This window comes from Manihot esculenta, chromosome 16 (genome assembly GCF_001659605.2).
Source record: "Manihot esculenta cultivar AM560-2 chromosome 16, M.esculenta_v8, whole genome shotgun sequence".
Taxonomy (NCBI): domain Eukaryota; kingdom Viridiplantae; phylum Streptophyta; class Magnoliopsida; order Malpighiales; family Euphorbiaceae; genus Manihot; species Manihot esculenta.
The window spans coordinates 33,510,393-33,527,067 of NC_035176.2; the positions used below are offsets into that span (position 1 = coordinate 33,510,393).

The 16,675-nt window shown below is 39.7% G+C and overlaps 2 protein-coding genes across 3 annotated transcripts; both read left to right on the forward strand.

Annotated features, from left to right (window-relative positions):
- The first annotated feature begins 7,186 nt into the window (after positions 1-7,186).
- Positions 7,187-11,119, forward strand: LOC110602885 (cytochrome P450 714A1). Its single transcript, XM_021740467.2, has 5 exons — positions 7,187-7,588; positions 9,346-9,572; positions 9,669-9,919; positions 10,063-10,438; positions 10,519-11,119. Exons 1-5 carry the CDS (start codon positions 7,288-7,290, stop codon positions 10,942-10,944), a joined length of 1,581 nt encoding a protein of 526 aa, XP_021596159.1. The 5' UTR covers positions 7,187-7,287; the 3' UTR covers positions 10,945-11,119.
- Positions 11,120-11,239: 120 nt separating this feature from the next.
- LOC110602884 (trifunctional UDP-glucose 4,6-dehydratase/UDP-4-keto-6-deoxy-D-glucose 3,5-epimerase/UDP-4-keto-L-rhamnose-reductase RHM2) lies at positions 11,240-14,041 on the forward strand. 2 transcript variants are annotated; one of them, XM_021740466.2, is made up of 3 exons: positions 11,240-11,548; positions 11,820-13,386; positions 13,462-14,041. In XM_021740466.2, exons 2-3 carry the CDS (start codon positions 11,854-11,856, stop codon positions 13,903-13,905), a joined length of 1,977 nt encoding a protein of 658 aa, XP_021596158.1. In that variant the 5' UTR covers positions 11,240-11,548; positions 11,820-11,853; the 3' UTR covers positions 13,906-14,041. The 2 variants fall into 2 exon arrangements, with proteins under 2 accessions (XP_021596158.1, XP_021596157.1); XM_021740465.2 differs by having other exon boundaries at positions 11,240-13,386.
- The last annotated feature ends 2,634 nt before the right edge of the window (positions 14,042-16,675 follow it).

Genomic DNA, 16,675 nt, shown 5'->3' on the forward strand with positions numbered 1-16,675 from the left:
TCTGTCTCAAGTTCAAATCTCTTTGACTCAAGATGTACTGCAGGCTCTTATGATCTGTAAAGATCTCACATTTTACCCCATAGAGGTAGTGCCTCCACATCTTGAGCGCAAAGATTACTGCTGCCATCTCAAGGTCATGTGTGGGGTAATTCAACTCATGCTTCTTTAGTTGCCTAGAAGCATAAGCAATCACCCTCTCATTTTGCATCAGTACACAACCCAGTCCCACACGGGACGCATCACAAAAGACTGTAAAGTCCTCATCACTAGATGGCAGAGCTAAAACTGGTGCTGAAGTCAAACCTCTTCTTAAGCTCTTCAAAACTCTCTTCGCACTGGTCGGTCCACAGAAACTTCTGATTCTTCCTGGTTAGTCTGGTCAGAGGAGCTGCTATCTTCGAGAAGTCCTAAACGAACCTCCTGTAGTAACCTGCCAAACCCAAGAAACTCCTGATCTCCGTCACTGAAGTGGGTCTAGGCCAGTTAGCCACAGTTTCTGTCTTCTTGGGGTCCACCTCTATCCCATTCTCTGACACCACATGCCCCAAGAACGAAATGCTCCTCAGCCAGAACTCACACTTAGAGAACTTGGCATACAAGCCATGTTCCCTCAAGGTCTGCAGAACCAACCTCAGATGATGGGCATGCTCCTCTGCATTCCTGGAATACACTAAGATATCATCTATGAAGACAATAACGAAGTGATCCAGGTACTGGCTAAATACTCTGTTCATGAGATCCATGAATGCTGCAGGGGCGTTGGTTAACCCGAACGGCATTACAAGGAACTCAAAATGCCCATATCTGGTCCTGAAAGCTGTCTTTGGCACATCTTCTTCTCTGATCCTCAACTGATGGTACCCTGATCTCAGATCTATTTTGGAGAAACAACCTGCTCCGGCTAGCTGGTCGAATAGATCGTCGATCCTTGGCAATGGGTACTTATTCTTGGTAGTGGCTTTGTTCAACTGCCTGTAGTCGATACAAAGTCTAAGGGATCCATCCTTCTTTCTCACGAACAAAATTGGTGCACCCCAAGGTGAGGTGCTCGGTCGGATGAAGCCCTTTTCTACCAACTCTTGCAACTGTTCCTTCAATTCCTTCAACTCGGCTGGAGCCATCCTGTAGGGAGGGATAGAGATCGGTCGGGTTCCAGGTATCAATTCTATCTCGAACTCTATCTCCCTAGCAGGTGGTAAACCTGGCAGCTCGTCTGGGAAGACGTCTAGAAACTCTCTAACCACTGGCACCGAGGCGGGCTCTCTAACCTGACTGCTAAGCTCTCTCACATGAGCCAAATACCCCTGACATCCCTTCCTAAGCAACCTACGAGCCTGAAGAGCTGATATCAGACCTCTAGGTGTACCCCTCCTGTCTCCCCTGAAGACAACCTCTGACCCATCCTGAACTCTGAACCTGACTACCTTGTCCCTGTAGTCCAAGGTAGCACCATGGGTAGATAGCCAGTCCATCCCTAGAATGATGTCAAAATCTGTCAAATCTAGAACCACTAGGTCGGCGGACAAGCATCTTCCCTCAACAAACACAGGACTACACTGACAGACCGACTCTGCCACTGATGGATCACACTTGGGTCCACTGACCCAGAGAGGACACTTTAACTCAGAGATCATCAACCCCACCCTCTGGACGGCTCTCGGAGCAATAAAAGAATGAGATGCACCAGGGTCCATCAAGGCATACACATCTGAACAACCAATGGCTAAGTTACCTGCCACCACGTTGTTAGATGCATCTGCCTCCTGCTGAGTCATCGTGAAGATTCGTGCTGGAGCTGATGGACCTTCACCTCTGAAGCCCGCTGAAGAAGAGGCTGCCCCTCTCCCTTTGCCTTTGCCGCTGGCCTGAGTCATGGCTGGAGCTGCTGGCTGAGCCACACTGCCAGAAGCTGTCTGCTGAGACTGTGCTCCAAAAGCTGCCCTAGGACACTCCCGAGCCATGTGTCCCTCTTGCCCGCATCTGAAGCAGGCTGCTGTCCCAGCCCGACAAACTCCCCTGTGTAGCCTACCACACTTTGCGCAAACTGCATTATCCGCGCCAGAGCTTGAGCCACTCCCTAGTCCCAGACTAGACTTGACCTTGTTCCAAAACTTGTTCTTCTTGGGCTTCCTAGTGGTGTTACTCCACTTTTTGCTACCTGAAGCTGCTGCACTGAAAGAAGAAGAGCCTGGGGTCTTAGAACTAGAAGGCTGTGCCACTGACTGCTTAATTGTTCCCTGAACGATGGCACTGGCCTCCATTTTCCGGGCCATATCCACTATGGCGTGGAAGCTCTCCCTATCTGCTGACTGGATCAAGGAGGAATATCTAGAGTGGAGTTTCATGATATACCTCCTTGATCTTTTCTGATCTGTGTCAAGGTTTTGCCCTGCAAATGGCAACAGCTCCAAGAATCTGTCTGTGAACTCCTCTACACCCATATCCTCGGACTGCCTCAACTGCTCAAACTCTATCATCTTCAGCTCTCTTGAACTATCTGGGAAAGCCCATCCTGCAAACTCGTTTGCAAACTCCTCCCAAGACATGCTGTCTACTCTGGGGTTCACATAATTCTTGAACCACTCTCGCGCCTTCTTACATTTAAGAGTGAACCCAGCCATCTGAATGGCTCTACTATCATCAGCCCCAATCTCATATGTGATCACCTTGACCCTCTCAAGATACACAAACGGGTCATCCCCTTTTTCATACTGGGGAGCACCCAACTTCATGTAGTCTGTCATCTTGACCTTGCTCCCACTGGCTGAGCTAGGTCTAGAAGGTTGGGTAGCTGGGGCTGCTGGTTCTGTAGGTGGTGGAGGTGGTGCAACATTTTCTGAGGTAGGGTTTGCTGGATTTGGATAGTAAGGTGGGGGTGGATACATTGGGTATTGTGGTTATGGAGGGTAGTAGGGTGGGTATGACATCTGTGTGGGATAAGGGGTGAAGCTAGGGTAATCCGATGTACCTCCCATCGAATACCCGGGATTTTGTGAGAAGTGTGGGTAGTGGGGTGGCTGGACAATTCCCGAGGCCTGAGTGCCTCCTTGGGACTCTCCCATTCCCTCTTCTGACATACTAACTCCCAAACTGCCATCCCTTCTCTGCTCTACATCCATATCATCCCCCATGTCCTCTGACGCTCCTCCCTGAACTGTTCCTCTGACTGATTTGCTTCTACCCAGATCCAAAGACCTTCTAGGGTCTCTTACTATTTTGTCCCTGTTGGACCTGCTTGACATTGCCCTAGGCAATGTAGGAGGACGGGCGCTCATGCCCTCATCCTCAGGTGGTACTCCAGTCAATCTTGCTGATCGACGAGTTCCTCTCATCCTGTTTTCTGAAAAATAGTACACATCACATAAACATTAATGCACATGCATAAAATCATGGCATTTCACATCATCAATCAAGACAGGACTCTACATCCTATCCTAGTGGACATGATCTTCCTATTGTGCTTGACCTTCTATAACATCTATGAGCCCAACACTCTAGGTCCGACCATATGAACCTAGGGCTCTGATACCATTCTGCAACGACCCGAAAATCGGACCGCTACCGGCGCTAGGATCCGGGTCGACTTAAGGCCGCCGGGACCCGTAGCAAGCCAAACATACATCCTGGAAACCTGTTTAATCCCATACATGATCAAGAAAAAACATAAAAAATTAAAACTTTTTTTTCATACATTCTATCATACGCCAAACTCAACCTGTGCATGCACTGAACATATACATAATCATATCTTGACCCCTCTATAGGACCTCATCAATGCCCCCAATGGGTGGCATAACATGTGTTGAGTTGGCTAAACATAGTCATCAATAACATAAGATCATGTAATAAAAAAAGGGATTACAACATCTATAGGGTCAAGCACAACTTCTAATCCTCAATATCACTATACATAACATAACTATTTAACTTTACATCATCTTACAATTTATCATGTCCACATTCTAACTATTACATACATATGACTTTTACTCTTCTTGACTTCTCTGTCTAGCCCGTACCTGCAATCCTAGGGGATTAGGGAAAAGGGGTGAGCTACTAGAGCCCAGTGAGCAGAATAATAGAAAACAATATTTAAAAATCTCATGCCATCATGTAATGCAACACATCACAACTAATCACATCTCGGATGGTATTGTCACCAATAGTCCTCTACATAATCCAACTGTGCCGGGACGTAGAATGGGTACAACCGGTCTTTCTCTTAACATAACATATCATACAGTCCAACTGTGCCAGGGACGTAGAATGGGTACAACCTGGACTTTCTCTTACATCGTGCAAGGGACGTAGAATGGGTACAACCTGGACTTCCATACTGTCTCATGCCGTAGCATCATCATACCATATGAGGACTAAAGGATCATTCAATGACCAATCCACATCAACATCATAAATGCAATGCCACATATTCGTGAATTCTAATGCAAACAACCTAATTCATCACATGGCATTCATGGTGCATGAACATGCTCAACTTTATAATTCATTTGCTTTAAAAACATAAGGGTTTATTCTACTCACCTTTTGCTGAAGCTCTACTGACTCAGAAGCAGCTGAACTCACTGCTGGGGTCCTCGGTTCCTCGGGTCCGAACCTACACAGGTGGACTCACATGAGGGACCAAACAACTAGAACATAACTCTAAAAACATCCCCCAAAAACCCCCAAAAACACCTCAAACAATCATGCAAAAACAGGCAAAGGAAGGCAGAACAGGGCAGGTTCGGCGGCACCTTCGGCGGCCGAAAGTCCCAGACAGAGACGAAAGTCTCTTTTCGGGGGCAACTTCGGCAACCGAAAGGCCTGCCTCCCCAGCCATGTTCGGCGGCCGAAAGTTCCTTCGGCTGCCGAACCTGGTTTCTGCCAAAGGACAGAAACTTGGCTCCTTTATGCACATTTGCCTCCCAAATCCTTCAACATGCATATAACTCATCCAAATCATGCAAATATACATACATTGCCTCCTAGGGGCTTCAAACTAACTTAAACCCCAACTACAACACACAACAACAACTCAAATCCAACATACATGCTCAAAACATAACATTAACTCAAAAACCTAACTATGAGCTAAACATGCATTCTTCCCCATAGATCTTGCATAAAACTTACTTTAAATATGAAATGAGCTTAAGATCGGCTCTTACCTCTTGAAGATCGAGAAAGAGACGTCCTAAACTCGGAGGTGGGAGGTTTTGAGTTCTTGGACCTCAAAACTCCAAAACTTGCTTTAAACTCGAAAATCTTCAAAACAAAGCAAAAGCTTGTGAAAAACTTGAAAGATTTGAAGGAAAGGACTCAAGGATGGTGAGGAATGGCAGAAGGACTCACCTTGGCCGAAAATGGGGAAAAAGCTCGCCCGTTTTCGGCTAAGGGACCCTTTTATAGTGGCTGGCCAGGCCACGTTCGGGGGCCGAAAGTGCCTCCGCATGCATGCCATGTTCGGCGGCCGAACTTGAGGTTCGGCGGCCGAACCTGGGCTTCCCTCACTTATGCCTTCGGGGGCCTAAGGCGCACCCGAAAAGCATGCATGTTCGGCGGCCGAACTTGAGTTTCGGCGGCCGAACCTGAGTTTCTTCCAAGGGTATTTTTATTCAAAAACTCATTTCCTCTTTACTTAAAATCATCAAAAACATTAAAATATTTCATGAAAACATGGTTTTACCCTTCTAGAGGTCTCCGACATCTGAAATTCCACCGGACGGTAGGAATTCCGATACCGGAGTCTAGCCGGGTATTACACTTGCTCTGCCTCTCGCCAAAAGCACATACCTCTTCCAATCTCAAACACCTCACTCCCTCAACTTGCATATACCCAAGGATATGCTCAAAGGGGTCAGAACCTACCTTAAAATCCCAAACACACAACACAAACAACACAGAAACAAGCTTTACTCACAAAATCATCAAAACCTCACAAAGAACCCTATTCATGCAACTCTCCCCCAAAACCACATAAAACCTTCAGAAAACATAAAAACAAGCTCAGGATCTTCACTTACCTCTTGAAACCAAGAAGATGAACGATCCTAACGTGGAGTTTTGGAGCAACTCTCCTTCAAACTCTCCAAACTTCACAACTTTGAGTTTTTAGCTTAAAACCTTCAAAATACCATAAAAACTAATCAAATCTTTGCAAGATTGGATGAAAACATGAAAGAATACTCACAAAGAACAGGGTCTCACCTCAGCAAGTGAAAGAAAACGGTGATGTTTATCCTTTCAACCGACTGAGGGCCATTTATAGGTGGCTGGCCAGACCACCTTCGGCGGCTACATGTGAAACCGAAAGCCATGCATGTTCGGCGGCCAAACCTCAACTTCGGCGGCCGAACTTGACTTTTCTGCCTTGATTCAATTCATTCAAAAACTCATTTCCTTATACTTTAAAACTATGAAACATACCAAAACCTGTTAGAAAAACATCACTCTAACCCTTCTAGAGACGTCCGACATCCGAAACTCCATCGAAAAGTAAACTTCGGATGCCGGACTCTAACCAGGTATTAAACATATATTAGTAATATAATATATTTTTAGATATTAATTATAAATGTATTTTTATATTAAAATATATAATTAATAATTATATATAATATAATATAATATTTTTATTAAAAATTATATAAAATATATGTTAATATTGATATTATTATCGTTTAAATATTAATGTTATTACTTTTATTATTATTGATTATTTATTATTTTAAAATAAATATAATAATATTATAATTTTATTTATAAAAATTAAAATTTAAATTGAAATTAAAATTAAAATTAAAAAAATAAAATACAATTAAAATCGAACTTATTAAAATTTGATTTTAAATATAATTCTAAAAATGAATGAAGAGTAAATTTAATTTTAATTCTATTTCTTATTCTAATTCTTACAAGAACAGTATGAGAATTGAAATCGAACAACCTACTTTTTTTAAAGGACAAAATTGTAATAACCCAATGTTTTTGAGCCAATTGCAAAAATTCAGCGACAAAGGCAATTGCCTTTCATATGTAGGGCAGTTATGAATCCACTAATGACCGTCCTTGGACAACTTAGATGAGTCGGTCCACGGTGTCCGGTCACTTTAGAACTGTATAAATGTACAATAAGCTTGATGTCTATTTATATATAAATAAATAAAGCTCTTACATTATTTACTGCCTATATGTATGTATAATATAGCAAGTGGCAGAACCATCATATAATAGATATATAGTATAATCATAATAAGAGACAAAGAGAAGAAAAGGAAGAGGAGGAGGATGGAGGCGTCTCTTCCCCTGAGAATCCTGTCTTCGTTGCTTCTTCTGGGATTGATTTGGTTCATCATTTATCTCTGCAACACCATCTTCATCTTGCTTATTAGCTCCCACAGGGTTAAGAGGAAGCTGTGCATGCAAGGCATCACTGGACCTTCTCCTTCTTTTCTCTATGGAAATCTCTCTCAAATGCAACAAATTCAATCCAACGCAATCAACCGGTCTCATACTCATGGCGATTTTGTTGCCCATGACTACACTTCTTCCATCTTTCCTTACTTCGAACACTGGAGAAAACTATACGGTAACGTTTCTGCTTCTTAATTTATTTATTTCACTTTATTTTATTTAATTTCTTTCTTTTTTTCACATTAGTATTCATCCTTCTACCTAGGTTTCATTTGTTTCGGTAAAGAAGTTTTTTTTTTTGGTGCTTTACTGAGGAAAAATATTTCTGTAATTAAACGAAAATTACATCACTTTTTAAGGGAATTTTTACATTTTATTTTTTATATTATAAATAAATAAATAAATACAAAATATTTTTTTAATAAAATAATTACTTTCAAAATATATTTCACATTTATATGGTGATTTCTTAAAAATATTTCACATAGTTTATTTATACATTTTTTTTTTTAAGGAATACACTCAATCACTTTAAATAATATACTAATGATTAAACAGATATGTGTAAGGAAAAAAAATCACTTTTTTAAAAAAAAAAAATTCAAATGAGTTAATTTCAGCTTCAAAATTATACGTTATTATAGATAAGTCTAACATTATTGAGTTAAATAAAATTAGTGATGAAAACTCAAAGTCAAAATTTTTTATGTAATTTGAAAATCGACTTTAATATTATTAAATTAAAAATAGTCGATTTTGATTTGTTAATAATTGTAGGAACACACTTTTTTCATCTAACTAAAATTAAGGTAATGCCGGCCATAAAATTAATGATTAGCATTTCTACTTTTTGTTATTCGTATTCCGTTTCTTTTTTCGGTTGTATTCGAACTGACATATAGCATTCCATCTGTTTAATAAAATATGTAAATGGGGAATAAATTAAAATAAAATTTAACAGAAATTTGACTAGCATAATTAATTAGTAACTCAAATTAAAAGAATCGGTGAAGGTCTTTTCCTTAGAAGGGAAGCATCTGCTCCTAGCATTAGTGTCCAAATTGGATTTGAACTGCGTAACGTTGGAATATATTCGTACCAAAAAATAATCAATAATAAATTACTATAATGGTCTTTCTTTTTTATTTAAGAATAAATGAATTATTTACTTCATAAGCTTTCCAAACAGTTGAGGAAAAGTCAACCATTTCGGCTCCTCTTTTTCTGAAACGCTTTCAACCAAAAACGACTGTTAGCCAATGATATTCATTGACTTTTCCTTTTTGTTTGTCAAATAATGGGAATCCATTGAAGGCCGCAACCCATCACGTGACTATTGATTAGATGGCTGCTAAAATGTATATTTTGGTATTTATATAAAAATAGTATATTAGATAATTTAATAAAATTAACTATTTTGTTTTTTATTTTTAAAAACAAATTAAAAAAGTCCACTTTTTGAGACAATTAATTAGGACGGCGTAATTGTTATTTTAAAATTACACAAATCAAATAATTATATTTTGAAAATATAAACACTATTTAGAGATAAAAGTATGTTAGTAAATTTCACACAAACTAAATATTTTAATGCTTTTAAAAAATAAAAGCTTTTTGAAAATACAAAATTAACTGTATAAGAATATTAAATTGGTGTAACTTAAGTTGAGATTTGCTTGAAGCTATATAATTTAGATTAAAATAATAAAGAACTCCACTAATCGAGTATTAATTAAAAATAATTTATATTTATATTATATATATGCATTTTAATTAATTATATATAAATCTTTATTATTTTTATGTGATATCGAAATCAAATTTATATGTTAGCTATATTTAATTTAATTATATTATGTGATAAGTTTTCATGATGTATTTTCATATTTTATGCATAATTATAGATTGATGATTCGTGTTTGACAAATGCAGGTCCAGTATACACATATTCAACCGGGTTTAGGCAGCATTTGTATGTGAACGACCCGGAGATGGTGAAGGAAATGAACCAGTCTCTCAGTCTGGACTTGGGGAAGCCTACTTACATGACCAAAAGACTCGAACCCATGCTTGGAAAAGGCATTATCAGGTCCAACGGCCACGTTTGGGCTCAACAGCGCAAAATCATTGCGCCCGAGTTCTTCATGGACAAGACCAAGGTATAATATCAAGACCTGTTTCCTAATTGTGCTTAATTTCTACTTAAAATAATGGTCATGTTTGGAGTTGGGACCATGAAAATCTGTCACTTGCAGGGAATGGTAGGATTGATAGTGGAGTCAGCAAAACCATTGCTCAGAAAATGGGAGCAATGCATTGAAGCCCAGGGTGGTAGACAAGCAGACATTACAATTGATGAGGACTTAAGAGGCCTCTCAGCTGACGTGATTGCAAGAGCTTGTTTTGGGAGCTCTTACATGAAAGGCAAAGAGATTTTCTCCAAGCTTAGAACCCTCCGAACTCTCATTACCAAGCAAAGCATCCTGTTTGGGATAACAAGTTTCGGGTATATATCTTACGATTAATTAAAATTCACAGCTACAATGATGGCTTACTTAATGATACTAGAGTAATTTCCAGAACTGCGAGAAGTCAAGTTCGAGTAATTTCCAGCAACTAACAGTATATATATATGTTCTCTAATGACAGGTTTTTCGCTTACAAGAACCAAAAGTTGAAGAGGAACTTGGAAACAGAGATAGAGTCTTTAATATGGGAGACTGTGAAGGAACGGGAAAACCAAAGCTTAGACAAAAGCTACATTGAAAAGGATCTAATGCAGCAATTACTGGAGGCAGCCGTCAACAATAGCAATTCCAGCAATAGCAACTTCTCACCCAAGCACTTCATAGTCGATAATTGCAAGAATATATACTTCGCAGGCCATGAAGCAACTGCTACTGCTGCAACCTGGTGTATGATGCTCCTTGCTTTATATCCAGAGTGGCAATCTCGTATCAGAGAGGAGGTTACTCAATTCTGCAGTGAAGGCCTAGATGCAAATTCACTGTCCAACTTAAAGACGGTAATAGAACATGAATTATAACAATCAAATATCATTCTTGGATTAATCAGAAAGAGTAATCTTTGTTTTTATATATATAGGTTACTATGGTGATTCAAGAGGCATTGAGGCTATACCCACCAGGAGCATTTGTGTCGAGGGAGGCACTGGAACAAGTTCAAATAGGAAAAATCACAGTTCCAAAGGGAGTATGCATATGGACCTTAATTCCAACCATGCACAGGGATACCACTATATGGGGACCAGATGCTAATGAGTTTAGACCAGAGAGGTTCGCAGATGGGGTCTCAAAAGCATGCAAATTTGCCCAAGCCTACATCCCATTTGGAGTTGGGACTCGATTATGCGTAGGCCGAAACCTTGCTATGGTGGAGTTGAAGGTTGTCCTATCCCTCATCGTCTCCGAATTCACCTTCTCTTTATCACCCAATTATCAACACTCTCCTGCTTTTAGAATGATCGTGGAGCCTGAGCATGGCGTGCAAATTATAATTCGAAAGGTTTAGCAGTTAGACCTCAAAGCCTTGTACCCATATAGTTTATAAGCTCTTGTTGCAATAAGCCCTAATCAACGTCTAAATTCTCCTTACCTAATCCTATGTCATCTGGGCTATCTATGTGCATTTAAGTGCTATGTATACTATGCCAACTAATGGACTCTAATAAAATTATTATTATATCTATTGGGCCAGTCAATTTTTGATGCAGAGACCCAGCAGCTCCACATCAATAGTGAAAATGATTGAGAAAGTATATATATATATATATATATTTAACACGTTTATATTGATAAGGAAATGAATTCTCATCCTCACTGTGTATGAGTTTTGAAATGGAAGTAATCACAGATCCATGTTTTGTTTAGAGCAAGAGGGAGGTAGATGCTGGGGAAGATCCACACAACAACTCATTCCAAATAACAAGGAAATCAGAACACGTTACAAATGCTTATGAGGCTAATATTAGAGTCAGAGTCCTACTTAATCTCCAACACCCTATTACCTATCCCTCTTCTTAATTTCCTAAACTACATTCCCATCACACATATCACTTATTGTTTGTATTTTAGCTTCCATGAACACTTTCTTCACCTCTCTTTCGGCACCACCTGTAAGTTTCCTCTCTCTTCTGCTTTACTATTACTTTTAGCCCTTCTTCATGCTTATTAACTATTCACTTTGATCCTAAATGCTAATCAAGTTTCACTATATATATAATCTACACACTTACAATTTGCAATTTGATTATCCATGCACCTGCAATGTAGAGAGTTTGCTTGGTAAGATTAGATCTAATGATTTAATTGCGTATCATCAACCAGTAGACAAATATTTTATCATTAGCTGATCTCCTAAATCCAAGTTCTAATGTTTTTATGCAGTGAAAATAATTATAATAATAAACGGAAAGAAAGCATGACTTCTCATCCTGCTCCTTATTATCAACCAAGAAATCTCCTAATAACTGGTGCAGCTGGTTTTATAGCCTCTCATGTGACTAACAGACTGATCAAGAACTATCCTGGATACAAGATTGTTGCTCTTGACAAGCTAGATTACTGCTCTAACCTCAAGAACCTTGCTCCGTGTAGATCATCTCCAAACTTTAAATTTGTAAAGGGTGATATTGCAAGTGCAGATCTTGTAAACCACCTTTTGATAGCTGAAGATATTGATACCATTATGCACTTTGCTGCCCAAACCCATGTTGATAATTCCTTTGGTAACTCCTTTGAATTCACTACCAACAATATTTATGGTACTCATGTACTTCTTGAAGCCTGCAAGGTCACTAAGCGAATCAGGAGGTTCATTCATGTCAGTACTGATGAAGTTTATGGTGAAACAGACATGGAAACCGATATTGGCAACCCTGAGGCTTCACAGCTCCTGCCTACAAACCCTTACTCTGCTACAAAAGCTGGGGCTGAAATGCTTGTCATGGCTTATAATCGATCATACGGCCTTCCTACAATTACAACTAGAGGCAATAATGTGTATGGCCCTAACCAATTCCCAGAAAAACTTATTCCAAAATTCATTCTCCTTGCTATGAAAGGCGAGCAGTTGCCGATCCATGGTAATGGCTCAAATGTGAGAAGCTATCTACACTGTGATGATGTGGCAGAGGCATTTGATGTCATACTTCATAAAGGGGTCATCGGCCATGTGTATAATATTGGTACCAAGAAGGAGAGACGAGTCCTAGATGTAGCAGAGGACATATGCAAGCTGTTTGGATTGGATACTGAAAAAGCGATAAAATTCGTTCAAGATAGACCTTTCAATGATCAGAGATATTTCTTGGATGATCAGAAGCTCAAGAAACTTGGGTGGCAAGAAACGACTCCTTGGACAGAAGGGCTAAAGATGACAATGGATTGGTACATCAAAAATCCGCAATGGTGGGGCGATGTATCTGCTGCTCTCCATCCACATCCTCGCATCTCATTAATAGTTCACGCAAACGACGACGCATGGTTGTTGGAGAATGCACGTTTGAGTAATGAGGACGAGAATAATAAAAGCTCAGAACTGAAGTTCTTAATATATGGGAGGACTGGCTGGATAGGGGGGTTGCTGGGGAAGCTTTGTGATAATCAGAGTATTAATTTTGAGTATGGTACAGGAAGATTACAAGATAGAAGGTCAATCATGGATGATGTAATGAGAGTAAGGCCAACTCATGTGTTGAATGCTGCTGGTGTTACAGGGAGGCCTAATGTTGATTGGTGTGAATCACACAAGGTGGAAACTATTAGGACAAATGTGGTAGGCACACTAAATTTAGCTGATGTTTGCAAAGACAACAACCTATTGATGATAAATTTTGCAACCGGTTGCATATTCGAGTATGATAAGGAGCATCCACAAGGCTCAGGCATTGGATTCAAGGAGGAAGACGAGCCAAATTTTACAGGTTCCTTCTACTCCAAGACTAAGGCCATGGTACGTAAAAAACAGTAACATAAACTATAACCTACTTCTACATTCCTTCTACAGTGATTAACGATGATGTTGCAGGTTGAAGATCTGTTGAAAGAATACGAGAATGTATGCACTTTGAGGGTTCGAATGCCGATTTCATCCGATCTTAGCAATCCGAGAAACTTCATCACAAAGATCAGTCGTTACAGTAAGGTTGTGAACATACCCAATAGCATGACGGTGTTGGATGAGCTCTTGCCGATCTCAATAGAGATGGCAAAGAGAAATTGCAGAGGAATATGGAACTTCACGAATCCAGGGGTGATAAGCCATAATGAGATATTGGAACTGTACAAAAAATACATAGAGCCAGGATTTAAATGGGTGAACTTCAATTTGGAGGAGCAAGCAAAGGTGATAGTGGCAGCAAGGAGTAACAATGAGCTTGATGCTGCAAAGTTGAAGAAAGAGTTTCCAGATATGTTGTCTATTAAAGATTCCATCATTAAGTATGTTTTCGAGCCCAACAAGAAGACATAATTTGCGGTTCTTGTAATTTTTCTGGAGATGGAAAAAGAAAAAACTGTATTTACCATTTTTTTAGAATTATTAATTGTTCCATTTATGTAATTTTTTATTAGTTCACTGTTTTGCATTTTATTTGTCTGCATGCATCTTTTAATTAGGACGGATTGATTGACTCTTCCCAAGTGAAAAGCAATTTTTCAATTAAGTAATAACGTATCCATCTTTTTTGCTTACTGAAGCAAAAGCCCAAATCTTCCGCTAATTTACGATTTAATTTCTAACCATTATAATTAATTTTCAACCACATTTTACTTTTAGCATTCAGAACAAATTTAGCAAACCTCAAAATTAATTTGAAAATTTTTTAATTTTGTTAATAGAAAGAAATCAAATTTATATATTATTTATTGTAGATAACAAAATCAAACATTTTAAGTCCGTATTTTAATTTGGCTACAATTGCTTCCAATATTAAAAGATAATTCAAAATTAAAATACAATTATAAATTAGTGAAAATTTTTTGGATTTTTATCCGATTCATTGTTTATTTATTTCATTTTTAATCAAATAATTTACATATTTAGTCCATGTTTAAAGTAATTACTACGTTACTGCGATGAGTAAATTATTTGGTTATAAATTTCATAAACCGAAAAGAACTACTGAATCTCAACTTGCATAAAACAAGTGTAGATAAAACTCGAAAATGATTTTTTTTTTTCCTTCTATGGAGTAGAATGGAAATTTATGTATCATATAAGATAATTGTTCACCTCGAATACCCAAATTACGTCTAAGTCTATTAAGGAAGGTCAGGTCGTAATCTCACCGAAGCTCAATTCACAACCCTATCTATCAGCGTGCAGCCTAGATCTTGTGCAAACAAGCCGGTCAGAGTAGGGTCGAGCCCACTTAAGAGAAGGTTAGCCCAATCGACTTGATGGGTTAGTGGAGCAACAGACCCCTAGACATCCAGGGTCATATTCACATAGCGCCGGAGGAAATTAAATGGTCGTCTGACGATGGTAAAGGATGCAGTACACCCATACGTATGACCCAACGTGACAATCACAGGATTGGCTGTAGCAGGACAGCAATTACATGTCACTCGAAGATAAAAGGAAAAAAAATAAACGAAGGAAGGGATGAGCCAACCAGACCAAACTTACCAAAATACACCTTGAGTCTACCCCTATTGGATCTCAGGATATCAATTGGTGCCGTCTGTGGGAAACGAATGAGATATTTTCATCACTAGAGTTCTCATTGTAATACCCGGCTAGACCCCGGCACCGAAATTTCTACCTTCCTGCGGAATCTCCATTGGAATCCGGAATTTCTCGGATGTCGGAGCCTTCTAGAAGGGTAAAATAAAGGTTTTCTAAAATGTTTTTACATGTTTTATGGGTTTTACGAAGAAAGAAATTGAGTTTTGAAAGAAAAGACCAAGGAAGGAAAAAGTCAGGTTCGGCCACCGAACATTGGCCTCTTGCGGAGGCACCTTTGGCCCCCGAAGGTGGTCTGGCTAGCCCCCGAAGGCTGTCTGGCCAGCTATCTATAAAAGGCCCCTTATCTGAAAATGAGCGAGTTTTCTCTCTCTATTTTCGAGCATAGGTGAGATTTCGCCCTTCCATGGTCGATTTGTTGTTTTCCTTCAATCCCTTCAAGTTTTAATGAGTTTTTACTTGGTTTTGAAGATTTTTTAGCTCAAGATCGAGTTTTGAAGCTTGGAGACCTCCGGAGCTCGTTTCTCCACATCTCCAAGTTTGGGACCACATCTCCTCTTGATCTTCAAGAGGTAAGTGTAGATCCTTCTCTTCTTTTATGTTTTAATTAAGTTTTAAGAAGGGGTTAAGGGTTTTGATGCATGCTTTAGAGTAGATGTAGAATGTTAGGGTTTATATTAGTTCTATGCTCAAATGTATGCTATGTGATGCTTGTTGGGGTATAGGCTAGTTTTATGCCCCTATATGCTTGAAAATATGTTTATGCATGCTTTTGTGTGTGTTGGTGTGAGTTGAGAGGTTTTGGGGTGGCTAGATGTGCTTGTGAGGCTTGGGTTCTGCCTTTTGGAAGAGCCCAGGTTCGGCCGCCGAAGCCAGTTTCGGCCGCCGAACCTGCCTGGAGGCAGCTTTAAGTCGCCTAAACTCGCCCCTGAAAGTTTGGACTTTTGGCTCTGGATGGGAGTTTCGGCCGCCAAACCTACCCCCGAAAGTGCCTGAGTTTTGGCTCTGGAAGGACTTTTGGCCTCCGAACCCTACCCTCGAAAGTGCATGACTTTCGGCTCTGGAGGGACCTTCGGCCGCCGAACATGCCGCCGAAAGTCCTCTATCTAGCCTTCCTTTGCCTGTTTTGCATGCATGTTTTATGATGTTTTAGGGGGTTTTTGGGGAGATGTTTAGAGTTGTTTAGAGTATGTTTGGTCCCTCAATTGAGTCCACCTGTGTAGGGTCGGACCTGAGGAACCGAGGTGATCAGCAGTGAGATAGCTGCTTCAGAGTTTGTTCAGAGTCAGCCAGAGGTGAGTGGAACTAAACTAATCCTTTATTTCAAGAAAGCAAATGTTTTAAGCATGTTCATGCATCATGATATATAATAGGTTGTTGGCATTAGAATTCACGAATATGACGCATTGCATTATTCATTGTGGGTGTGGATGGACAACAGGACGACCCATTAGCCCTCTAGATTTTATGCTATGTAACAGAAGTCTTGAGGAGCCCCACCGAAGGCCGGGCACAGAGCTTATGTATGTAACAGAAGTCCTGAGGAGCTCCACCG

Coding starts and splice junctions, on each gene's coding strand:
- LOC110602884 (XM_021740465.2), top strand. CDS start 11,806: ATGTTTTTATGCAGTGAAAATAATTATAATAATAAACGGAAAGAAAGC. Junction 13,387..13,461: donor ACTCCAAGACTAAGGCCATG/GTACGTAAAAAA, acceptor ATGATGTTGCAG/GTTGAAGATCTGTTGAAAGA.
- LOC110602885 (XM_021740467.2), top strand. CDS start 7,288: ATGGAGGCGTCTCTTCCCCTGAGAATCCTGTCTTCGTTGCTTCTTCTG. Junction 7,589..9,345: donor ACACTGGAGAAAACTATACG/GTAACGTTTCTG, acceptor TGACAAATGCAG/GTCCAGTATACACATATTCA. Junction 9,573..9,668: donor TCTTCATGGACAAGACCAAG/GTATAATATCAA, acceptor TGTCACTTGCAG/GGAATGGTAGGATTGATAGT.